This window comes from Paramisgurnus dabryanus, chromosome 18 (assembly GCF_030506205.2).
Source record: "Paramisgurnus dabryanus chromosome 18, PD_genome_1.1, whole genome shotgun sequence".
Classification (NCBI taxonomy): Eukaryota; Metazoa; Chordata; class Actinopteri; order Cypriniformes; family Cobitidae; genus Paramisgurnus; species Paramisgurnus dabryanus.
This window is the reverse complement of record NC_133354.1, coordinates 30,963,756-30,991,582: the sequence shown is the minus strand read 5'-3', so window position 1 is coordinate 30,991,582 and position 27,827 is coordinate 30,963,756. Positions and strand designations below refer to the sequence as shown.

The 27,827-nt window shown below is 39.1% G+C and overlaps 1 protein-coding gene across 1 annotated transcript in view; it reads right to left on the bottom strand.

The window, feature by feature from the left end:
• The window catches only part of fstl4 (follistatin-like 4), a 202,662-nt gene that overhangs the window by 62,888 nt on the left and 111,947 nt on the right, over positions 1–27,827 (bottom strand). Inside the window, exons 5-6 of the mRNA XM_065287626.1 lie at positions 12,031–12,221; positions 9,015–9,135 (exon numbers count right to left, since the gene is read on the bottom strand). Coding sequence (XP_065143698.1) covers positions 9,015–9,135; positions 12,031–12,221 — 312 coding nt within the window. The remainder of the gene's footprint in view (positions 1–9,014; positions 9,136–12,030; positions 12,222–27,827) is intronic.

Below are 27,827 nucleotides of genomic sequence, written 5' to 3'. Positions count from 1 at the left end.
CATTTATCAAACAAGCCACAAAACATGTTAAGGTTTGCAAAAATTCCCAGACACACATTTACTCTTCCTACTGCGATCACACAAATGAGATTTAACAGAATGAGATTACAATGACTCAGATTGCTGCTATAGAGATTCATCCAGATGATTTGCATTGTATCACGCACTGCAGGATGCATGACTGATTTTATTCTGGGTGACAGCTGGCTATTCACATCTAGTCACAGTGGAGACAGGACAGGACATGACCACATCAGTTATGACAGTGGTGGCTTATGCTCATCTTTTATAAGGAGAAAAGGACATTCAAAGCCATTTAAAGACCCTTTGCCATTAATCAAACATGAATTTACAAGGTGTAATTCATCACAAAAGCTGATTCTCATAAACAGCCACTGTTCACCTAAGTGAATACAAATGAATTTGAATTACTAATGTTTTCCATTTTGCATTGCAAAATCACACTCAATTAAAATATATTTTGAGTTAAACCTCCTGCACACAGAAAGGCAGCTCACTATGTCTTTTAACAGAGTCGTTGTCTTCATTCATTGTGTTTAATTAACTCTGTAATGTAGCCTGCAGTAAGACCTATGATCCTATCTGATACACCAAAACCTTGAGTGACCTGCTGGATTTCTTCAGAGTCGATCTCACCGGGATACTTTCTGAATTGATTACCCTCATACACTCAGCTCTTTTCTTTTTGCTTTAATTGTCTTTACAATGCTTTAAAATCTGAATTTTGTTCATACCAGTGTAGTGCTCTTTTTCTAAAGGAAGTCAATCTATTCCACATTTATTTCTGTATAGCTCAGTGGTAGATATTGCGTTAGCTGCACAAAAGGTCATGGGTTCGAACCCAGAGAACACACATACTGATCAAATGTACACCTTGTAACGCACTGTAAGTTGCTTTGGATAAAGCATCTGACCAATGCATAAATAAACAAATAAAAAAAAATAACAGCATTAACAACCCATGTATCATCTGTATTGGAATGAGAATGTGATTTTGTCTATCAGGAAGTGATTGCATTGTGATTTGATTGGAACAGTGATTCTGGGATTTTGAAATTGGCTTTTTTCCTGAAGTCACTTTTAAAGAAGATTTCAGATCTGAGAACCTGGTGGTCAGAAGGACAAGTTTAACCTCAAGAACATCTTTACATACCTCAACAACTTTTACTTTTAAATGAATCATAATTTGCTATTATTGGCATTAAAAGAAGGCAAAGAACAGACTTGAGTTCTCATGGAGACCATTTTTACCAGGCAACCTTGAAAGAACGAACTCGGAATGACACGAGTACAGAGAACCATTATTATTTAATCATTATTTACATTATTATTAACATTATTTTATGTTATTTTTGCATTTTGTAATGTTTAAATACATAAATGAAAATAAAAATATGTAAGTATATAATGGTGCTCAGTCACACCAGCCCCCACCCAATCTACCCGATCTCCTTCACCTGAATAGTAATCACTTGCACCTGCACGACCTCATCACTGTAGCACATAAAAGATGTCCTCATTCCTCACCCAGCTGTCTGCTCCCGTTGCTTTAACCTGTACCACAGACTCCCCCAGATTATTCACCTGTACTCCCTGAACCTCAAGATCTCCTACACCTTCCCTGGTCATTAGTTCCTTAGATATATCCTTGCCAGCATCAGCTAATATTATTCTAAGCCAAGTCATCCTAGACTTTTCATCTGCTTGGAAAGTTATTCACCAGCTTAATATTTACTGCTCCTTAGTGGTCCTGCTGTAATTATCTCTCCAAGTTATGTTTACCCTTGCCTGCTCTCTTCTGTGACATGAGAAATGCCTTAAGATTATTTATTCTTTGCCAATTAAACATGGAATTAAATGTAAATTTTAGCCTTACATGTGTCTGGTTCTGTTCTCTGTTTTATGGACTTTTAGTTTGCTGTGGTTTGGGACGGAGTAAGAACACATACGAGTATTTAATGTGAACTTGACTTGATGTGAACATAGAATTGGATTGGTACTTGGGCTGTGAATGATGATTGAGAAATTACACCTTTTATTAAATACTGTGTTAACTGTTGACAAGAGCACGGTGAACTTATACAATATCTAACAAAATTGCTTTAAACATCCCCTAAAATTGCAGATGTGGACTAGACAAACATCTTATCCATGGGTCCTTGCAGTGTCCGTCCAAGATGACGTTCGCAGGAGTCATTACTCTGCCGAAAAAATAGTAAACCGCAGTTCTGGTAAATTCTGGTCACATTTGTTATGATTTTTGTTCATGTAAACTGAAATCATGTATTCGAGGATGCGACTAATCTGTTCAGTCATGTTAGTTTGGGGATAATAAGCTGTAGTTACTTTTGGGGTACATTCCATTTTCCACAAAGCTTCATAAAGATAGAGTAGACAAATTGGAACTCTCCAAGGTCAAGATCTCCTTCCTAAAGACTTGCAATGGTCTTTGCAAGTATATGGAAATACCTCAGTCCATCTTGAATAATAATTCACGTAGACCAGGAAGTACTCATTTTGCTGGATGCTGCATGGTAGAGGACCTATTATGTCTACTCTCTTTTTACTGGAATACAAGTAACATTCATGTTTGGAGGGCATTCGATAAAGAGCATCAAGTGCTATGTTAAATTTACCCTTACGATATTCTACCACAAAATCCAATTTCTGTAGGCAGAAAGCCCAACGGATGAGACCACTAGTGGATCTAGTGGAGCTTAAGACCCACTGCAGAGTGGTCAGTAATGATGGTGAACAGTTAGGTTCAAGATAATGTTGCCACCTTTTCTAGTGCCTAAACTTCAGATAAAAATGTATTTTTTCGGTTTGGAGTAATTGTTTTCTCCTTTATTTAGGGTCCAACTGGCATAGGCAATGACCTCTTTACAGCCATAGTCAAGGGTGTATGATGGAAGCCCTAGCACTAATGGGGAAGTCTTTATTATGAAGTGTGATTTCTGCCCAGCCAAGGGTACTTTGGCCTCACTGTTTGCTAAATAAAGTGGACCACAGGACCAAGGAAAAACATGGTCAGGTGGATAAAGCTCTTCCCAGAGACTCCTGTTAAGTAGGGTATGATTGGATTCAGTATCAATGATAGCCTTGTCTGTCCAGGCTCTGATGTTAATTGGCACCACCATCAGGTATGGAGACACCTTTGTTAGATGCAGAGGTGGCAGCAACTTCAGCTGCGCAAAGAGGTTTTGAAGGTAAGCTAACTGACATTAGCCTTGTCCAACCAGACTCTCGTACATTCATTTCATTTGTACAGAGAGTCTGGCCACGCTCCACTGCAAAGCATTACTTCCGTTAAGGAGGGTCCATTGTTGAAGTTTAAAACTATTGGATCTGCCCAGAGTCACTCAGGATCTGCCAAAGCCAATTGCTAACATGTGGTCGTGACGTATATCATGCACCGAAACCGTCCGGAAACAACAAGTCAGAATAATCAGACAAACAAAACTTAGCAAACCTGGTTCTTGCTCCGGGTTTAACTTCTGTATATTCGGCAGTTTTGCAACAACGGCCCGAATAGCTTTTCTCACGTCTTTCTCCGCTGCCATTACTGAACTACAACTCAAACTGACGCGCGACCTCAACGTCATCGTTCTTAGCCACCCCCATCTGTTCGCTGATTGGTCCTGCAGATTTTTGCAGGAGAAAACGAAACTCTATAGAGAAATCCCAGACGTACTGCTGAAGGGAAATGAAAATTAAGCGGAAGCATGTAGGAGGGCGGAGCCAGGCTAAACTGACATGGCGGGAGGAACTACAGACTTTTGTGTTTGAAATGAATGCTTATTTTTGGCAGATGGGTGAGGACTGGCACACTGAGGAGGGGGAAGGGAAACATATTGTGGACAATTACAAGGTGGATGGTTTACCTTACATCTCCAGCAGTGTTGTATCTGGAGGTATCTCTGTAGGTAAGTTTTGTATGAGTCTGTGGAATGTAGGTTGAGTTATAAGTCCTTCATAATGTAGTTGCATTGCATGATCCTTTCTAGCTGATGATCCAGTTTTACTAACTTGTCCACTATATTTACTCGGCTACAAAGATGGCTAACAAGGTATCGTTTGATGTTTAGAGTATCTGTCAGGACTCTGCCTTGAAGTCTTGTTATATTTGTATTTTGTCATGGTGGCAGAGTTCTGGCAGTCCCTGGTCTTGTGTGGAGGTTCATGCCTTGTTTTTATGTTGGCATGTGCCTCCGGTGTCTTGTCTTTTGTCCCTGCCCCCTCGTCCTCCTGCTTATTGTTAATTATTACTTATTCCCATCACCTGTTCCCCGCTCGTTATCTTGTTTGGTTTATTCTATTTAATGTCAGTGTATCTTTAGTTCTGGGCAGGATCATTGTGTTGTGTCGTGTTCTCGTGTGCCACGTTATTCAGAGTCAAGTTACCAAGTCATAGTTGTAGTGTTTTTCGTCTAGTTCATGTTTCATGTTGTTTACCCCCTCGTGGGTTTTTGTTTGTAATAAAGTGTCTTCTGTTCTCCCCCGACATCGTCTGCTCTTGGGTTCATTTGTTCCTGCAAACCCTCACAGAATGATCCTGCCAACACTGAACCCAGCGACGGTGTCGGGGTCCGTCGCAGCGCCTCCAGTCACGGTGCTGCTGTCCATTGCTGTGCGTCCAGCCCCTTGCTGGTTGACAGAGGGGGAACGCACAGCACTCTTCAGTGCGCTCTTGAGAGCCGTCGCCAGGCCGGAGTCCGCGCAGCCAGAGCCGGAGCCCGCGCAGTCCGCGCAGCCAGAGCCGGAGCCCGCGCAGTCCGCGCAGCCAGAGCCGGAGCCCGCGCAGTCCGCGCAGCCAGAGCCGGAGCCCGCGCAGTCCGCGCAGCCAGAGCCGGAGCCCGCGCAGTCCGCGCAGCCAGAGCCGGAGCCCGCGCAGTCCGCGCAGCCAGAGCCGGAGCCCGCGCAGCCCGCGCCGCCGGCAGAGTCCGCGCTGCCCACCCGTCCCGCGCATCCCGCGCGGTCGACCCAGTCCGTGCAGTACCAGCTGCGTCCTCGCCCCAAACCCCCGTGGACTGTCTTGTTTTGAGTATTTTGTGGACTTAAGTGTGTTTGATTAGTTTTGTTTTCTTATCCTGTTTTTGCACCTTCTGTTATGTTTTATTCTGATGTGCTCATAGTCTTGTCTTGTACAGTATCAGTCATGTGTTCTTGTCTTGTGTGTTCCCTTTTTGGACGCCAGGTGGCGTCCTTTGAGGGAGGGCTACTGTCAGGACTCTGCCTTGAAGTCTTGTTATATTTGTATTTTGTCATGGTGGCAGAGTTCTGGGAGTCCCTGGCCTTGTGTGGAGGTTCATGCCTTGTTTTATGTTGGCATGTGCCTCCGGTGTCTTGTCTTTTGTCCCCGCCCCCTCGTCCTCCTGCTTATTGTTAATTATTACTTATTCCCATCACCTGTTCCCCGCTCGTTATCTTGTTTGGTTTATTCTATTTAATGTCAGTGTATCTTTAGTTCTGTGCAGGATCATTGTGTTGTGTAGAGTCAAGGTCTCATGTTACATGTTCCAGTCAAGTCTTGTTATCTTGTAAAAGTTTAGTGTTTCATGTTTCATGTCGTGAACCCCCTCGTGGGTCTTTGTTTTGTTAAGTGTAGAAATAAAAGTGTTTTCTGTTTTTCCCCGACATCGTCTGCGTTTGGGTTCATCCGTCCAGCAATCCCTCACAGTATAATTTTTACTCCAATTAGACTTCCAACTTTTACATAGAGCTTTGTACATAAAGCAAAGTCTCTGATTGATTCATGAGCCCCTTGGGTTCTTGTTCTTACTCTCTCAGCTAGCTCATCTAAATAATCTTCAGAGAGAAGGGCAGATAGGAAGGCAGTTTCAAATTCATCCCAAGTAGAAACAGATAATTATGCAACCTCCCACCACTCTGTGCGGAAGGTGGCTAGAATGTCAATATCAGTTAAGGGATAAAGAGCCAGAAAGTCTTGATAACTTGTAAGATATAACAGCAGATCTATGTCATTAGTAGGTCTTCCGATGTTTGGGAAGGTAAGTTTTAGATGATCACTTTTAATCATGAGATTTTATCATGGTATGTTACGGGTGAAGTTACTGAAAGGGTTAAAAAAAAGGTAAAGGGGGGGCCACTGTGCATAGTGGGCAGGGCTATACTTTGTTGGCAGGCTGTCACATTCTTTGCATGATGTGTGGTAAAGTTACTCATCTCCATACGTAGGTATTTAAACTGATCAATCAGATAATTTATTTGTGTACTGCATTGGATAATCTCCTTATAGAGCAGTCCTCATTAATTTTTAGTGTCTACTAGGGTTTCCTGTATGTCACAGTTTCAGCTCCAGCTGAAACTGTTCCACCATAAAACAAACTTCTGAAGTTAAGGTATGTTCAACTTTCTGGATTTCTTCTGTCATCATTACCTTCATAGCTTTATTCAAGTATTCTGTGCATTTTTCCTCTTGTCATCAATGTGCAGTTATAGTATTCAGGAGTTATTGATGGTTGGTTTCCATTTTTGCGGTCAGCATATCCAACTCTGTCTTGTTGTTTTAAACATTTTAAAAGGTAATTCCAGTTTCCATGTACATGTGCAGTGGGGTGATACATTTTCCAGGAGTTGAGAGTGTGCCAAAACATGCTGTGCCACTGTAGTGGGTAATGAAGTTTCAGTGGATGTACATAACTGCATGGGATCTGGTTGAAAAGGAGTGTCACCTTATAATGGGGGGTTGGAACACTTGGAACTTTGGAAAAGGACTGCTGAATTGAGTGGGAGTAGAATGGCCAATATGGGTAATGGTAACATTTGGTGGAGGATAAGCTCTTTGTGGTGATTGGTTTGGTTGCACAGAGCTGGACTGGGAACAGACTGGAGTGGCTATGTCAGGAGGATCAATCTTCACAAGAGTAAAATTTGACTTTGAGGTAGCAGCTATTTTGTTTATATATGAAGGGAATTACCTAAATGGGTAAAATAAAAAGTTGTATAAAAGAAATATTGGACACAAGGAAATGTTAGACAAAACAAGAACTACTTGGCAAAAGGCAATGTAGTAAATGTTGATAGAAAAAATGTTGGGGTGTTCAGGATTTAATACTTCAATACTCAATAGATTTAATATAAAAAGTGAGGAACGCTATAAGCCTGCTAGATCTGCCAAGCACCTGTTTCTCCGTTTCCTCAAGCGCGTATCAGCTCAGATTTTCGTAAAGACATAAAACAATGTTAAAAATGTTATACAAGGTTCTTTCTTATCCCTGAAACTCAAACCATGATCAGATGCTCCCTCCACTGTATATATATTTATATGAACGACTACTAGTCGGCTAGGAAAATCTTTTACTATCATTTAAATATCCTGAAATGGGGTAAAATACTTCTCCTCACTCTTTTCAGTACTGAAAAAGACTTTTACAGACACAGATGGTAAAAGTGAGCTATCATTTCTATTTACAATTTATCAAAAATACTACTTAAAGCAACACTATGTGGTTTCCATGTAAAAATGACTTACAGCTCCCCCATGTGGTTGACAAAGCACAACAGTGCCTGGTATCAGACACTCTTCTCCAGGCAGGGGGAGGGGCGGGGCTGTGTGCTCTACCCTCCACCACCACTTTCAGAGTGTGCTTGTAGCAGCTAGGAGGCTGCTCAGGTTGCAGCAACAGTACAATTTGTCCAGTTAAAAGTTGTTCTATAACTGAAATAGTTTTAGAGACATTATTTAAAGGTAAAAAAACTACATAGTGTTGCTTTAAGTTATATTTTTCTTCCAGACATTTTGTGACTTTTCTTATTTAGGGCCATGAACATGCATGCAAATTGCATGCAAAGATACACTGATGTGTTTTGAAGTATACAGTACACAAATAATGTTGTTTTACGATTTACTTTTTTTCCAAGACACTTTATAGACACAAATTAAACACATTTATTGTGTATGTGTTGCATATATACAGTATTTGCGCATGCTATGTTTTCATGATAATAAGCTACCAGCAACCATCAAACTCTGAGTCAGAATTTTGTTTGTGTAGTGTTGAGTTACTGCCCAGTAGAGCGTCTAACATCAGTTACTTGTGATAAAAGTCTTAGTTAACAGCTGCTTATGAAGGCATGCAAACAGCAAGTCATTTGAAGGTTCTGAAACACAAATATATTATTTGAGTAAACAAGAAACCCCACAATAAACACAAAAACAACCCTTTTTCTATTGAAGAAGATACGGTGGTGCAAAATGCATTTAATAAAGATCATCACAAGCTTGAATTGCGCAGACCGAGCAAAGAACCATGAAGTAGAAACTCGTCTGAGAGGTTTGTTTGTGTGAAACACTTGATTCCCTCCAATTCAGCAACAACACAGTTAACCTTCAGAAGGGCCGGACCACTTCAATGTTTTATTACACACCTACAGGCAACCTTCTCGCCTGAGTACCAGCGTTGGCTTCTCTGACACCCAGTTGGACACTAAAGCAAAAAGACTGTAAAATGACAACAATCAGTCCGCTAAAGCCAGTCATTACCAAGGTTAATGACTAGTGCTGCTTAATCGACCCATGGTTTTGGCCCAGTAGCTGAATCTGAAAAATAAGAGTCACGTGGTATCTCTAATGGTTTGATTTATATCTTTCTGAAAGGGATGTATTAGTTACAGTTGTTCATTTCAAGATCTGGCACTGAGAATTGCATTGGAAAGTCCTGGAACGAATGAAATATGGGCGATTATTTTATGCAGCCTAGGACGATGGATGAGTCGAGGTAATCTCGGCCTGCCATCTCATCCCTCTTTATCAGCCAAAAGCACTCATCTCTCAACACTGGACCACGATTAGCATTCGTTGGCTCAAAGGATCAGGTGCCACAAATGGGCTAAGCACCTCAGAGAAAAACACTGAATGGTGTCTGGCTCATTGAATACAAAACAATCAGATTTGCTAAATGGTGAGTGAGAATCATTTGCTCTGGTGAATTTCATACTGCATGTAAAGAGCAGGTTAGTGTAGGACTCACGGAAAGCAGTGTAGAGCTCCTGAAGGTTCAGGTGACCGTCATTGTTGTAATCATCATAACGCAGGAGGTCGTGCATGGTGCATTGCAGCAACATTTCTTCCAGATGCTCCTTCATAGAGATCTGTGAAAGAACGTATGGTGATATTGAACAACAGATACAGGGTACTGAGATGAGCACCTTTAAGAGCAACGAGTGAATCACATTAAAGTTTTAAATGTATGTGCCCTCATAATCTTTCATCAAAAACGCAAATCTTTTCCCCTCCTCAACATGATCTCTCTCTACTTGCGGTGATATGGTATGGCAGGTGGGCGGAGTCCAGGAGAAGATTGGTGCGATTAGCAATTAGCAACATGACTCAACATCAAACAATCCAATCAGGTCTCTATGGACAAATTTTAATCCAGCCCTGCCTTATTTCATTTCAGAAGCCAATTTTACTTGGATATACGTCACCACGTGGAAAATAAGGCAATCGCTTCCTCCCTTTCATGGTGAGTTTAAATCAATTGGTACCAAATTTTAGTACCTGAGAATGCATCTGGGTGCTGAGTGAGAGTAAGCTTCGAAAGGTAGGTAGAGATAGACAGCGAGACCCTGCAACTTGTTAAGACACAACAAACAGGGCAATGTGCTGCATCGTCACGTTTAGCATTTTCACATGCTTTTCATATTTAAGCACAAGACGACACTTAACAGATCTCAAAATGCTACTCATGTGCTGTTTGAAGAGTTTTGTGTGTGCAAATCTGAAGCACGTCCCCGGAAAGCCGCATCTCAAGGCTTCGTGCAGCATGCTAACTAAGCTCATGCTTTCTTGTGCTTGAATGGACATATTTACACAAAATGATCTAAAAATGCTATGATTAACTTCATAAGCACTGTCTGTTATCTGTTAAGTGAAAATATGCAATTAAGAACTAAAATGTGTGTAATGCTGCGTTTACACCAGCCGCGGTAGAGGCGGCAAGCGTGAGTGATTTAAATGTTAAGTCTATGCAAAGACGCGATTAGGCATCCTGCTGTGTGTTCCACGTGAATTGAGCGTTGCCGCGGGAAACGCACGAGTTGAAAAATCTGAACTTCGACGGATTTCTGCGCCGCGTTAACCAATCAGGACCTTTTTGTAGTAGAGACGTGATTACAGGAAGCGAGCAGAGTCTCAGCAGAGTCGCAGAAGCCCCACCCATGACGCGAATTTCCGCGTGAACATCTCGAATGACTAGTGCGAATGAAGTGAGTAAACTGAAATGTTCAAGCACCCTACTACGTGCAAATAGTGCGTTTTTGCCACCTCTACCGCGGCTGGTGTAAACACAGCATAACAGCATCTTAGATCTGTGCACTCTTAAAGTGGCAGTTTAAACCTGATGCTGTTTTTTTCTAATCTTAATCAAAAAATGTGCAACAAACAAAATCATAAACTTGTCTTGACTAAACAACTTTTGCAACTTTAATAAGGATTAATCTATATTTGTATTACAGGTATACAGTAAAGACTGCAGTATTATTTCATTAGTTTCTGTACCCGAAAACTACAGACCAACCTAAAAAAAAACATGAAAAGCATTGTTAATTTCATCTGTATGTGTTTGTTATATTGTATTTATTTGTGCTTACACAATCCTGGAGGTTGTAGGAATGCTTTGAGAGCTAGAGAGAGGGTTTATTTTGTCTTGTGTGTAAAATTTCTATATAAATAGCAAAGAATTAAAAAATTCAGAGGTTTGTACTTATTTTTTCACTGAAATAACTGTTTTTGTTATTACACAGAGTAAAGTACCGAAAAAGTTTTAAAAGGTTAACCACTGGGTACCGTTACCGAATCTCAGGTATAACTACTGGTACTAGTTAAAATGTGAATGGTACCCAAACCTATGTATTATACCACACTCTCATTCCGGTAGCTGCAAGGTGTTTGTCATCATGTGACTTCACTATATTCCTCCTGAAATTTCAGTTTTTTTTATTTGAGATATGTTATTCAATGTGAGTAAATAAAAGACCTGGTACTTCATAAAAAGCTGATGCATATTAGATGGATTATAGGATGGATGTAATTTTTACATTTAGTCATTTACCGTAGCAGAGGCTTTTGTCCAAAGCAACTTACAAATGAGGTAAACAATAGAAATAGGAAATAGTCTCATCAAGTCTAACACTGTTACATAGACATGGGTTAGTTTTTTTCTCTAAGAATGTATAGATAGAGATCAAGGAAAAATGGGAAAAGAGAAAGATAGTAAGTCTTTTATTCAGAGGTGAGGTAAAGGCAGAAGAGATGTTTTTTTAGCCGATTCTTGAAGACGGCTACAGAGTCAGCAGATCGTGGCAGATCATTCCACAGTTGTGGAACAGCTCCAGAAAAGGTATGCGAGGGGTGGTGATGGCGCAGTGGATAAGACACATGCCTTTGGTGTTAGAGACCCGGGTTCGAATCCACTGTGACACACCATTGTGTCCCTGAGCAAGACACTAACCCCTAGTTGCTCCAGAGGCGTGCGACCTCTGACATATATACCAATTGTAAGTCGCTTTGGATAAAAGCATCAGCTAAATGAATAAAGGTATGCAATAATGTTTTTCCCTTTCTGAGATGGCACCACAAGCTGTCGCTCAGTGACGGAGCGCAGGGATCGAGAGGGTATGTAAGGCTGTATAAGCAAGTGAAGGTAAGGGGGTGCTGACCCAGTGGTGGTTTTAAAGGCCAGGAGCAGAGCTTAAAATATCTGACTAGCGCTGATTCAAATCTAAAGAATGCTGTTGCGCTTTATAGTGGAATGCTTAAATGATAAAACTGCATGTAAAGCTGTGAAATACAGTATTTCTCACAGTGAACCATTCAAACAAAACTGATAAATAATTGACATTGTTATTGTGAAGTTCAGGTGATTTTGTTGAGTTCTGAGCATGTTTATATGATGAGATGTGTTTATGTGTTGTTTTTTCAGACAACGCAACCTGGCTTCCATTTCAGATGTTCAGTTATTATCCTGTGTAAAGAGACGTATTTACCTCCGATAGCTCTTCGCTGCTCAGATGCCTATCCTGGTTTAGATCTAAATACTTGAACATGGTGTCCACCAGGGTCCTCCTTTGGTCCATGGCATTTTCTAAAGTTTCTTTCCTGTCCTTCACACTCCTGGGCTGCATGTCTAACAGCATATTCTTCAGCCTGTTATACTCTGACATTGTGCATGTGTCGCCTGTAAACACACAGCAGAAGAATTAAATTAGCATTCAGTTAGCTGGTGTGTGCTGCGTTTTCCATAAAGATGCTGATTTACATTAATGCAAGGATGTGGTAGTAATTTGCATTTTTTGGACAGTCATTCTGCACAGGGGTCTCAGTTTATTCACTGTAATCCTGTGATTTACACCCAAAGACAAAAGGTAAACACTTTTATTTAGATACTTTAGCTGTATTGCTGTCTCTTTTAGCAGTGGGGGATTAGAAAGCATGTTTTAAACTGTCACATTTATTCATATGCAGCACTTACTGTACATCTATAAGCCATGACAGAGAGAATGGAAACCGCGATTAATCAAGAGTGCCGGTGGCTGTTTTTCCTTAACGGCAATAAAATTATCCAAACACGGTCCACCCGCTGAGCTTCTCTCGAAGATCACTCGAGTGGGAAGAAGACATGACAGGGAATGAAGCGGATTCGAGCGGAGGTATTGTGAGAAGCTCCATGAATATGAATGAGAAATTAGAATACATCCCTTTATAATGACAAAATGAAATTCACACTGACCTGATACCTGAGATTAGGACAGATGAAATATTATTACGTTTTCCATATAAAGGCTTGTGTTGTAGCTATTAACTCTTTCCCCGCCATTGACGAGTAAACCTCAATTAAGTTAATTCGTCAATTAAGAGAAAACGCTTTCCTGCCAATTACGAGTATTTACGGCTTTTCGCAATATTATCCATCGGGTAATTTAATAAGTTCTACAACTTATAAAACCCGGAAGTATCACCCTAGGGCAAACAGCTGTATATCCGTGTAAGTTTTGAGGATCGCTTTTCATCTGATCTCTATCTAAAGTCCTTCACAAAAATGCAATTATCTCAGCCTTTTGCTCAGATTTTGGTGTTTTTAAAAGAAACCTACCCTTATGTGAGAGGTGATAAAAAACGAAGGTAGGATTTTTTTTTAAAGCAGAAGGTCTGTTCTTTCATTTGATATTTTAAGAAGAACATTTTCTGGAAGGTGTTACATTTTTGTGAAAATCATGAAAAATACTGGCACTTGCTGGCAACTTTAAAAAAAAAATGCTTGTGGGAAAAAAGTTAAGAGCTGAGATCTTCTACAATGCACCATTTTCAAGATTTTAACGGCACATTCTGTACTGAAAGAATGATTTTGGACTCAAATGTTATTAATATGTTAGTAATTATCTTATTATACAGTGTATTGCATTTCTGCAGTAATATCATGTGTGCATCATTGGACAAATACTGTATATCAGGGGGCACAACCCTGTTCCTGGAGGGCTACCGTCCTGCAGATTTTAGCTCTAACCCCAATCAAACACAGCTGAAGCAGCTAATTAAGGTGTTCAGGGTTGCTTGATAATTACAGACAGGTGTGTTGGAGCTGGGTTAGAACTGAAGTCTGCGGGACGGTAGCCCTTCAGGAGCAGCGTTTGGCACCCCTGCTCTATATTGTTGTTGTATGTGCCCATTACTTCAGCAGCAACATATTTAACAGTCTAGATTTTATATATGGGACATTATGATGAATTTATCATGTTTTACATGCCCACAATGTCAGGTTATAAAAGCAGATGTCACTGTCAGGGTCATCTCAAAGCTTTTCTTTAACCCATAAACCAGTCCTGATCAGTCACTGACAGTGAGTTTGTACTTTTCAAACATGCTAATGAAGTACATCGATCACTTGAGTGTTGATGGAAAGGTCATGCTGAGATACTATAAACTCTTATGACATGCTATAAATCTGAGTCTTCACATAACTCATTTTTTACTATGAAAGGTTTCACACTGCATTTTTCACTTCATATCACTTCTCTCTCACACATGCACGCATGCATGCGCACACACACACAGCTTCAATCTTTGTTATACACTCTGAGCTGAAACAACCCAGCATATGTTTATTGTTTATTTATAACTCAACAGTTGGTTCTGTTCAATATTTACCCAACCATGGATTAAACCAACCCAATATTTTTTATTGTAATATTCCTGAATAATAATAGCCAGATGATTAATAATAGGCAGATTTTAATAATTTATTCAGAATAAATTAATGTTTTAATATAGATCTTTCGGGCGGATATAGATTTTAAATGAGCACAATCAGATCTTTTTCATTTTTGATTGAAATGTTTACCTGAAGGCTTTACATTCTGATTGAGCTATCAGTCATTAAAATAAATATCTGCATGTAAATGAAGTAAATTACTCTTTCTATATGCATCCATTTTCAGGATCTCTTTTCATTTCATATAGCAACAGGGTTTTTCAAATATTATAAAACAAGGAACAATTTATGATGATGCTTACCAATGAAATAAAGAAGAAAGCTTTAGGAAATCATTCGGTAATAGACAGCAAGTTTCCAAGACACATTTCAGCAAAGCAGAATTTAAGGTTTTATGAAATGTGCCTTTGAATGATGTGTGAACATGTTAAGATAATATCAGAGTCTGGATCACATGAGAAACTCATCATGTTATCATTTGAAAGATACCTATTGTTTCCAAAAGGGCTTTTTAGCTATACATTATTATTTGAACCTATTTCATGTGCACTATAAACGTCATTCCTCAACAGCCTAACTGTACATAAAACATCATTGTCAGGAATTCGGGGAACACAAAACACGAACCCAGATGCGGACGTAAAAAAACAAAGGGATTTATTATAAACACAGGGATAAACAGAAAAAAACAAAACCCACGAGGGGGCAAAACTAGTGATGTTACCAGTGACACCGAAGCTCCGAAGCGTGTGTCAAAAAAACGAACCGATTTTCATTGAAGCTTTGTATCGAAGCTTGATTCGTTCTGGCAAAATCACGTGACCAATGACGTCCGAAGCTTCGTTTCACACACACCCACGTGACTGCTTCGTTATCTGATTCAAAGGTTTAGAATTGTGCACTGCGCGGCGCGCCCTCATGGGTTGTATTGGAGTATTGCATTACACGGAATCGATTACTAGTGAGTTTATGAGAGATATATATATATATATAGTAGTAAAAAAGACTTTTCTGCACCACTTAAAACCATGATATAATTTTTAATTGGTTCACACTTTATACTTTTGAGACAAGTTCTATCCTTAATTTGTTATTTTTGTTTGGAGTACCATTCGCATGAAATGGAACATGCTTTGGTCATGTATTTAATATATTGTAACATTTATTTATGAATCTATCCTTATAATTTGTCAATCCATTAAGTTTTCCTTTTATCATTAAATTAATACGTTGTTTGGTTGTGGAACATGTTGTGAAACAGCACTTTCACCAGCAGAGGTCCTCATTGAGCTCTGATTTGAAAAGCTTCGAGTAATGAACCTTTTTCCGATACAATTGGGTTGAAAGCTTCACTGCTTCAAGAAAGCTTCACTTCGCCATCACTAGGCAAAACAAGACAGGGGAAGCACGACACTAACTGACACTAAACTTTAACAAAACTAACAATAAACTTCTCAACAGAAAACAGACAATGACAAGATCTTAACTTAACATCAACAGGATATGACAAGGCATGAAACAAGGCAGGAAACAAGACGAACGTGCACTGGACAACAAACACAAGGACTCTTAAATAGGGAGAAAGTAAATTACATACACCTGAAAATAATCACGAGTAAGGGATCGGGGAAAAAGTGACGAGACCCGGGAAATGCGTGGTCAGAATAAACCAATACTACAACCACACATTTCCCACATAGAACATATGTACTGTCAGAACCCTGCCATGCTAAACTAGATCTAAATACCAACAGGATCCGGCAGGATTCTGACAGAACGCCCCCCTCCAAAAGGCGGCTACTAGACGCCTTCGAAGGGGGAACACTAAACATGGGACAAGACCGACTGACAGACAGAGAACATCCAAGAAAACATAACAAATAACATTAAGGGCAAACAAGACAGAATTACAAACGGGTTAGGGTGGGATAACAAAAATAATAAACAAGGGAGGGGGGGTGGGGGAAAAACAGAGTTCATAGGGGGTGGTCCAGGGTGGGAGGGTGGGGAAAGAGTCTGGGTGGACTTCGGAAGAGTCCAGGGAAAGTTCTGGCCGAGATCGGCAAAACCTGGCTGAGGTGGCGCTGGCTGCGCCCACGGCTGGGGTTGCGCTGACTGCGCCCAAGGCTGGGGTTGCGCTGACTGCGCACACGGCTGGGGTTGCGCTGACTGCGCACACGGCTGGGGTTGCGCCGACGTCTGAGTACACGCCTCTGTCCGCTCTGGCGGTTTGGTCGACGGCTCTGGGCGTTCTGGCGGCTGGGTCGACGCCTCTGTGCGCTCTGGCGGTTTGGTCGACGGCTCTGGGCGTTCTGGCGGCTGGGTCGACGGCTCTGGGCGCTCTGGCGGTCGCGTCGACGGCACTGTGTGCTCTGGCGGTCGCGTCGACGGCACTGTGCGCTCTGGCGGTCGCGTCGACGGCACTGTGCGCTCTGGCGGTCGCGTTGACGGCACTGTGCGCTCTGGCGGTCGCGTCGACGGCACTGTGCGCTCTGGCGGTCGCGTCGACGGCGACGGCTCTGGGCCTTCTGGTGGCTGAACAATCTCCCCCTTCCTCCTGTTCTTCCTTCGGGGTCGCGGAGCAGATAGAGGGTGTGGTGGAACTCTTAAGTCGGAGGAGGACCCCCCAGATGAAGACTCCCAGGAGATCCTCCTCTCACGCTTCCCTCGAAGGGACAGAGGCGGGGAGCGGCTCTCTGGAGCCGGAGGAGAGAGTTCAGGGTCGCCGAACCCCCACATCCCAAAGGTCCTTCCCTCTCGGATGGACGAGAGTCGATGGGGTTCGGCGGTTCGGTTCGGGTTCCGCCTGGTGTTGACCTCGGGTCCGCATACGAGCGGGTCAAAAAACTCGTAACCCGACTCGTATGCGGGGCGGCAACCCTTTCCCCATCTCGCCAGGCGAGTACCGGTGAACATGTCCGCTGGGTTCTTTTCTGGCACGTTCGTTCTGTCAGGAATTCGGGGAACACAAAACACGAACCCAGATGCGGACGTAAAAAACAAAGGGATTTATTATAAACACAGGGATAAGCAGAAAAAAACAAAACCCACGAGGGGGCAAAACAAGACAGGGGAAGCGCGACACTAACTGACACTAAACTTTAACAAAACTAACAATAAACTTCTCAACAGAAAACAGACACTGACAAGATCTTAACTTAACATCAACAGGATATGACAAGGCAGGAAACAAGGCAGGAAACAAGGCAGGAAACAAGACGAACGTGCACTGGACAACAAACACAAGGACTCTTAAATAGGGAGAAAGTAAATTACATACACCTGAAAATAATCACGAGTAAGGGATCGGGGAAAAAGTGACGAGACCCGGGAAATGCGTGGTCAGAATAAACCAATACTACAACCACACATTTCCCACATAGAACATATGTACTGTCAGAACCCTGCCATGCTAAACTAGATCTAAATACCAACAGGATCTGGCAGGATTCTGACAATCATCTTTCTATCTCACTTTTTCAATTAATGATATAGACATTTACAGTCAAATGAATTATAATTACAAACTGAAACTTTTCAGCATGCAAATCCTGAAATAAGCAGAGGATTGTGGCTGATGGACACAGTAAATACTAAACAATTTACCAATGTATGTTACTCTGCTAAAAACACATCTAAAAACTGGCCATCTGGATGAGATTTATGACCACTGGGTCATTATGAAAGGTTACATACAATTGTAAAACATCATTAAGAGTCCTGTCAATAAATATTAAACTATTTTCATTTTAGAAATGTACCCCCATTGACATGAACTTTAATTGTCCTTCCTTACAAACCATATTAAACAATACCTACTGTGGAGAGTATGAATGTAATGTACTGTAGTGTTAAAATGCCATTCTCAATTACACTCCATAAACTTCATTAAAATAAAGGTGATCAAATGTCTTAAGAAGACCTCAGTAAACATCAGCCTCTCACAAAATCTGACATGTCAACAGTGAATGATTCAGTCTTCTGTTAGGTTTGCTTGAATTAATTTCTCTTCTGTTTCTGCGGGTGTGATCCAGCACACTTTAGATTGTCCAGAGCGAGAGATCATGAAAAGTGGGCAGAAACTTGATTTCTCTGGAGCTTTGAATCCTGTCTATTCTGACCTTTAACTGAATTTCTCTATTTACATCTCTAGTTACTGCAGCTGCTCCTCAAGAAATGAAAAAGAGTTTTTTGTGTGACACAAGAAGACTGTGTAAATAGAAAGATATGTTATTTAATCAAACATCAGATGTTATAGTGTAACATGAAAAACCTGTATTGTTACTCAGACTGCATCCTATGTCTCAGAAGTTGTTTGATGTGAGTCTATAGAGCATTAAAGCTGTAAGATAGTAACATGACACTGTTATCTGATGCTTTCAAAGCCACAGAGTAACACCAGCAGTGTGAACTTCTTAAACATTACATAACACAATACATTACTGTTCACTAACTGTTCTCTATATGTCCAATGTCTAGAGTTATACAACAATATGTTATGTATAAACACATATAAAAAGACTAGGGCATATTTAATGGGTTATGTTAAAATACTGCATAAACATCATCCTTTAAATGACACATTTTGTGTCTCATCTCTTTGTTTTGTCATCTAAGCAAAACATAATCTGCTAATTTTAAGTATAGACTGCATTATTAAAACAAATAATGCAAGTTGGATTTTCAGGCCACAATGTCATCAGATTCAGCCATTATGCTCATATATTTTGGACTAGATTTTTAGATGTGTCTTTATGAAAGTATAGTTTTAAAGTGAAATGGCAATGGTTTTTAAGAGTACAGATCCTGTAAAACACAAGGATGCCAACATGATCAAAGCTTTTCCTGTTATCACTTTTCAGAAGTATAAGTTGTATGCATAAAATTATTGCAATGTAAGTATAATGCAGTATTGCAGTGAAATAATCTGTATCCGTTCAACTGTCAGACCGTATTTAAGGTTATATGCACCAGGGCTAATCCCTGCGGATAAATGTCACAGCCAGACCGAACTGCTGCATGTTTTAAATCCCAACTAGTGGATGCAATTTTTCTGCCCTAAAGATTATAACAGTTTATACTGCATCTGCAATGGATATTAAACATATGAAACATAAACTTACTGATCAAATTGTTTTGTTTCATTTTCCAACATTTTTAAATGATAACTCAATAGAATTTAGTAAATCAGTGTCATTCTAAACCTGAACAATGCATATAATTAAAGGGAAAATATTTACCACTGGAAATACACAACTGAACCAGAAACTAAATGAATGTCCCCAAACATACAAAGGGTGACTTATAAACTATTTATAAGCATAGCAAATTAAATAAAAATGACTGTGAAACATGAAATGGATTAAGAGCAAAAAAAACAGAGCCTGACTACATTCAAAACATTAGTATTTGTCATCCATGTCTGCTAAATACTGTAAACTGAATAGGGAACACCAAATATTGTACACATAATACTGTAAAACAAAATATGGAACACCGAATTCTGTAAACAGAATACTAAACACCAAATATTGTAAACAGAATACTGTAAACTAAATAATGAACACAAAATACTCTACACATAATACTGTAAACCAAATACAGAACACCAAATACTGTAAACAGAATACTGAACACCAAATACTGAATACTGAACACCAAATAACAGAATACTGAACACCAAATACTGTAAACAGAATACTAAACGCCAAATACTGAATACTGAACACCAAATAACAGAATACTGAACACCAAATACTGTAAACAGAATACTAAACACCAAATACTGGATACTGAACACCAAAAAACAGAATACTGAACACGAAATACTGTAAACAGAAATACTGAATACCAAATAACCGAATACTGAACACCAAATACTGTAAACAGAATACTGAATACCAAATAACCGAATACTGAACACCAAATACTGTAAAAAGATTACTAAACACCAAACACTGAATACTGAACAACAAATAACAGAATACTGAACACCAAATACTGTAAACAGAATACTAAACACCAAATACTGAATACCAAATAACCGAATACTTAACACCAAATAATGTAAACCAGGGGTGTCAAACTCAATTTCATCCCGGGCCACATCAGCATTACGGTTAATCTCAAAGGGCCGGTTGTATTTGAACGACTGTATGAATGTATCAACTCTTTTATTACTGTACATTGCATAATTTCTCTGCATTTGCTTACTATTGGTTTTGTTAATAACTCAATTAATACCTAGCTTTGAAAGTAGAAGCCCAGGCAAATAATGACAAAGTGTATAGAGTACAACTATTCTACAGATTATTTTAAAAATAATTGTGGTGACAAAAACACATGTTGTATGTGAGTACAGAACACTCAAAATGTTCTGTTATCCTTCATTGTACAGGTCAGAAAATGAGAGGCATTTTAAGATACTAATAAAGAGTTTTACAAACTCCACCACAATATGAATTTTTTAGACACACATACTCTCACTTGTCATTTCTTGCCCTCTTTACAAAAAAGCTGTGATTTTTTTTACCTGGCTTTAAGTGTCTGATTGACTGACGTCTCATGAGTTCAGTGTTGTAGGCTACAGATGAATAGTTTCAATTGTTTATTAAAAGAAATCAGTTCAGATGAGTCATTAGTTCGCGTATTTAGCGGGAATAGACGCGTTGTAAACTAATCTCAGCTGGACATCGCGAAACATTTCTGTACACGAGACGGAAAACATTTTCTTGCTGGATCCGCGTGAGCGCGTGCGCGACAGAGGGAGAGAAAGAACGAGCAGATACTGTCCGTTTCCATATGCGGAGGTCGCATAGGCAGCGTCATCAAGCCTGGTTTATTTAAGTTAACTGACCATTACATTCGCAAGTCATACGCATATTACAACTATTTACTATAAACAAAGAATAATACTTAACTTTATAATTGTTAATATTCTGAAACAAGACAGTCTTGATGACGTATGCAGCCTGGAAATGCGACCTCCGGAGGCTGCAGCCTTCGCATTCAGACACGCCCACTCTAGTAGTGTGCGCGTGCGGGGCACTGCTCGTTCTTTCTCATGCAATCATAATCATCACTGTAATTACATTACAAAAAGACTTTGGCGGGACAAAAATTAGTTTTGACGGCTGCTAAAAAAATAAATGTAGGAAATAACCTGCAAAAAAAATTATAATAACAATAAAATAATCTTTAAACTCTCGCGGGCCACATAATTTACATAATTTGTAAACTCTCGCGGGCCAGATGAAATGAGGGGGCGGGCCGGATTTGGCCCGCGGGCCTTGAGTTTGACACCCCTGATGTAAACAGATTACTAAACACCAAATACTGAATAATGAACACCAAATAACAGAATACTGAACACCAAATACCGTAAACAGAATACTTAACACCAAATACTGAATACCAAATAACCGAATACTGAACACCAAATACTGTAAACAGATTACTAAACACCAAATACTGAACACCAAATAACAGAATACTGAACACCAAATACTGTAAACAGAATACTAAACACCAAATACTAAATACCAAATAACTGAATACTGAACACCAAATACTATAAACAGAATACTGAACACCAAATACTGTAAACAGAATACTGAACTCCAAATACTGTAAACAGAATACTAAACACCAAATACTGAATACTGAACAGCAAATTAACGATTCTGTAAACAGAATACTGTAAACAGAGTACTGAAATAACGTCAAATAAACCAATCAGAACGCTATCCAACATTCCCTTTAAACGCAAGGGCGCAAGTTCCGTGGCGGGTTGCTATTATTATGACGGATTTACCAGGCGCACGCCAGGAGCGGTTCACAGCCGAGGAGACCGACGTCCTTGTACGGGGGAATCCCAAGCTTGCCAGCATAAATCGGGCACGCCGTGTAACGGGAGGTGGATCTGCCTCAGGACCTGACGCCAGCAGAGGACATCGCTGCGTCCACCCTCACCGCTGATAGGGTTTGGGGGCTTTGAAATCGGACCCAAGAAACGCAAGGTCCAACCCCAAAGTAGACTAACAAATCAAGTTCATATACATTAAGGTTTCTTATGAAAACATTTAAATTATTATTTACATAAAATAAACGTAATACAGCCACACAACAAACTTATGAAAATATTCTAATCGTTATTTGCATGAGAATTTTTTAACGCAGCCACACAATAAATAAAAACTATCACCACAATGCTCACCACTACGATTTCCCTTATCTCGTGTATTAATATTTTTTAGTGTAACAATTTATGATTTGCAAAAATAACTGTTGAATCTGTGTAGATTAGATGCAAAGTGTATGCGCGTTGTGCAAGCTATACATTATGGTCAAGCATGCGCCCTTAAAATAGCATAATGAACAATGCGCAACGCGCCACTGACTTTAAACTTTTTTTTCTGGTCAGTGGCGCAATTGTTTTTTGAAACTGCAAAATAGCATCAGAGATGGTTTGCGCCGGAACACGCCTCTTTTTTTGCGCTGAACCGCCCAGGGAGCGCAAGTTCATTCCCTAGTTTGTCGACGTGCGTCTGTGGAGGGAAAAACCCGCTGTGCGCCGTTGCAAAATACAAATGATACATGCGTCACTGACAAAGTCAATTGCGCTGGGTGCAAGATAGGGCCCTTAATGTCACACTTTTTTGCGAGTATATTGTAATCTCCATACTACTGCAATATATGCAATCACTTAAATTAAAGACAGTCACTAAAGTTTTATAGGTTTATCTGCCTGTTAGTTAGTGGTCTCTTAAGAAGACTTAAAGGTTCTTTGTGAGGCTGTAAGGTTTCAAAAAGAACATCAAACATTAACAGAACCTCTTTGCTGTTCTATAGATTATAGAATGGTAAGAATGAAATGGTTCATTTAAGATCTTTAACTTAAAAGTATATTTGAAGAACCAAAACTTGTTTTTCTATGGCACGGCTAGGATGAACCATACAGCCCCGCCGCTCCCATAATGCCCATCACGCACTGTGCATAGGGCACCACATGCTGAGGGGGCACCAACAATAATAGCCTAATGAAAAAAATTATAACGCTGATGTTATTTCATTTTTCATTTCATTTCAAATATTATTAGGCACTTTTTATCCATGTATATGTTACAAAAAAAGGGGACCGAGATAATTGAATTGCTCTAGTCTAGAAAGTATGCCCCCCAGGCTTTGATGGTCTGTGCCGGTTGATTGCCCGGGCGCCTGATGAAGTTTGATAGAGGCCATTTCTCAATCCGAAGGCTGCAGCCTCCAGAGGTCGCATTTCTAGGGTGCATACGTCATCTAAACTTTCTTATTTCGTAATATTAACAATTATAAAGGTGACTATTATTCTTAGTTAATCGTAAATTGTTGTAATATGCTTATGACTTGCTAATGTAATGTTCAGTTAACTGAAATAAACCAGGCTTGATGACCTCGGACCTGCAGTCTTCGGATTGAGAAACGGCCAGACAGTAGGCAACTTTTGGAAATGGCCCCGAAAAGACAACAGGAGTCAGGATCGGAAAAAAGAAGAAACTGCGGGATGATGCCCGTGCATCACTTGCAGGTAAGTCCATCATGTTTAATCAATCCTAAATAAGGGAAATGCGCATGTGCTGCAGCTGCTGCTAATTGTAATGCGCCTCGAACTTGCTGTGCTGACATTAATGTTGGCAAACTATGTTGTTATAATTTATAACTTCAGTGCAATCTAAATTGAGATTTTACTGTAAAACATTACCTATGCATATGAATTTTACAAATAACTGACGCCAGCTGTTACTTTCTTTACAACGTTTCTTTAGATATTGAGCAGTAGTTTATTTGGATGTGACTGTGGTTAATACTTTTCTCAGTAAAAGTTAACGTTAGCAGTCAGTGCACATGGTAGGCTAACAATTCCTGACTGTTAAATATATTAAATATAAAATGTCATTATATATGATATGAAGCAAACATTACTGTGACACTTAGTTCTCTAAATCTTTGTTTTATTTAAGAATATTGAGTATTCTTGTTTACTAATTGATCTTTATTTAGTGTAATTTAATTAAAGTGACATTGTTTATGGGAAAAACATGTCTGGATTATTTTGATAATTTAAGTTTGGTAATTTTTTTCTATTTTGCTATTCTATAAAAGTTTGCACTTTCAAATGTGTAGTGTGTGTTGGCTAAAGCTGTGAAGAGTTTACTTTCTGCTATTAAGTTATGTTTGGTAATAAAAAATTAAGCTGGCAAAAACAAAGTTTTTTTCTCAGGGTCAGGGTGCCATTATAAAGGAATTATGCTTAGGGCACCAAAATGGCTAGCAGCGGCACTGGAACCATATCAGAACCTTTATTGTTAAGGGTGAAGTGCACAACAGCCATTGTTTTTCTGAGTGAAATTATCTTTGACTTTTATTACTGTGTCTATAAGAGAAGTAAATATGCCTCATTCTTCACAGTTCAATTCGTCCATTAGGTGCACGATGAGCAATAACTCATAGAAATGAGATGTAATATTGCCAAATATTCCATTTAAGCCAAAGTGTGACATTTAACAACAATCATTCTGTATTTCTTACCTATAGTGTAATGATTTACAGGTAAACAGGATGTACAGTATGAAAGTCATAAACTGATGAGCAGAAGTAATAAACAGCCAACTATTACAGAGCTTTAGTTATTCTCTATCTGGGTCAAATCCTTAGTGTTTAACCAATCCGACAAATAAATAATAGCACACTTATGAATGAGCCCAAAAGCCTAATGAAACTGATTTAAATTAACTTCTTCATTACATTTAACAGATTATTTGCCCGCAGAGGACTAAATTAAAGCTGTTTAGGCAACATGAAACAGAATTTTAATGCAACAAGATATTCAATGTGAAAATGTAGTCTTGTTTTAATTATCCGAAAATGACTGGATGATGAAAAGTGGGCATTACATTTAAAAAAAAAGAGCTTTCTGTTCAAATGAAGTTTTTTTATTTAAGATTATGAGGACAAACATTTTCTTTTCTCTGGAACAACTGGTAAATCATGCACAATATGAGTGTATACTGGTGCTGCCTGAAAAGTCATTGTGAACTGTATGATAACAAATCATTTTTCATGAACACCCAACACATAAGGACATGAAGGTGTTTGTTGTTGTGGGTATACTGACACTGTAAGTGTAACTTTTAACAAAAGACTCATCCGAGAGAAATTAAGGTGAATCTTATATGACAGAAAAGCTCCTTTAGCTCTGCCCTGTCAAATGACATGTTTTGAAGCTAAGCTTTAAAGTCATTTAAATATCCACTGGCACTCAGGAACACAAACTGCTTTCTATTTTTTGGCTCTCTTTCACTTCCAAGCTGCAAATTTAAGATGAAGACAAAGTCTTAGGGCTGAATTTATGCTTTGTGCAAATGTTATGCCAATACCCACCTCCTCCCCTTTTTTAGCTTTTCCCTCTTTCAATTAATATCACGGCACAAAGTGTGCTTCATTACCCAGAGAGACGGAGGGGGAAATGTGTGCCGACTGATAATATGAACACATGTTTCCCCTAGAGCGACCTTCATCTCTCACAATCCTCTTCATCAGACGGATGGCTAATCTCAGTACAATGAGGCAAGTTGGGCTCCATTGACTAAACTCTTAATTAAAACCTAGACAAAAGGCTCTGATTCTCAACACTTCTGTTAGGCTGCAATTATAGCGACTGAGCAAACACAGACAGATGCCCTGACTGTACAGCCATGATGCTATAGAAAACATCATTGGGATTTATTAACAAGACAAAGATTTATGTTTGTCTGTGTTTATATGGACACTTTTATACAGATGCACATGAATAGATGAATCTTTCTCTTGTTGATATAATGTGATATTGTTGATGTGGCTTCTTTGGATCTTACGTATACATTTAATTGGTTTACTCTTGTCCCAGATATTTATACAATGTAAGTAAATTCAGTCATGGTTGCAAAACATCTGAGATGATAGAGATTCAGTTGTTTCTCTGCAGTTGGCAAGTTAAAGTAATAAAAAAATAAAGTGAAAATATATATCAGCCTAACAGAAGAAGTGAGGTGAAATGTCTAAGACTTTTGAAATGTGTAAACCTGTTTTTGTTGCACCACAGTGGAAACAGAAACTATAAATGTACCATCTGGCACATGGCTACACAGTTTTGGTCTAGACATTAGATCTTATAGCAACTGTTAGATCTGATGGTGGAACACTGCTAAATATTTATAGTGTGAAAATAATGTCTTTAGCTCAATAGTTTTGCCTTTGATAAGAAATTTCAAAGATTATTGAATGTGTTAACCATGAAGACAACAGTGTGAGTAAAGATTATGCTTGAAATCATAAAATCATCTGATGAGTGACATGACAACGTGATCTATTACGTGTGTATTCTTACATAAAGTGTGTTTGTACCAAAACGCCACATACTGTAAATTCACAAGAGATGTTAATTTTATTCATTCGCTGCAATCCACATCTTTAAACTTCATATGATTATAAGGAACAGATTCAAATTCAGCCCTTTAACCAGCGATCTTGATCCCAGTTATCATCAGTGACGGTAAACATAAAATCTCGAATGCATTATGAATATAAAAATGTGATCCCCAAGAAGCTTTACTCATTGGCTCTTATGTGCTTATGTCACAGATTTGCCACATTTCCGTCTTTTAGTCGTTGACTTTTGAAATTTTTCTCTGTACTTTATAAACTCCAGAGAGGACCACGACTGTGGCACATCCTCATTTAACTACTTGTGGTACTGCTTTTGAAATTTCACCATAAATAAGATATTGTGCTTACAATTGTCTGTCTGTATGCTTTTTTCTAACAGTACATGATTTGAATCAAATGTTTGTAGTAGGACTGTATTAGGGGCTAAAAATATCTTTGAAATGCTATATTGTTACATTTCTGTCCATTATGTTGCATTAGCATAAAAACAATACATAACATATTTAAAAACATTTTGTATAAAAATGGTTTGGGTTATGGTAAGGTTTGGGGTAGGGTTAGGGTGGTAACATTATCATTAAATTGATTTAAGGGTAATTAAAGAGCAATCTTTATGATATGAAAGATTTGTAAATGTTTTACATTCTGTAAGTGTAAAAACATAATAATGATATGATTAAATGTCGCAAATACGTCTACATTGTACGTTTCAGCATTTATTTAAATGTACAAAAAAGTATGTTTCGTGTTTTTGAAAGTTACGTATTATTACTACGCATTAACAGTGAGACCAGGCTGAATATACGTATCACTTTACAATGAAATCTTTACCAAAAGAAAATTAGTTACAACATTTTAAACATTGAGGAGTGGTTTCCCAGACAGGGATTACCTTAAGCCAGGACTATAGGCCTTGGTTTAATTATGAAAACAACCTTTGTTTTGCCTCAAAATGCATGCCAGTAATGTTTTAGTAAGGCATGTTTGTTAAAACTAGTTATATTTCATACTGATGTATTTTAAGATGTCAGTGCAAATTGTTTTCAGTTTGGAGAGCTCTTACATTTATGGTAACACTTTACAATATGGTTCATTAGTTAACATTAGTTAATG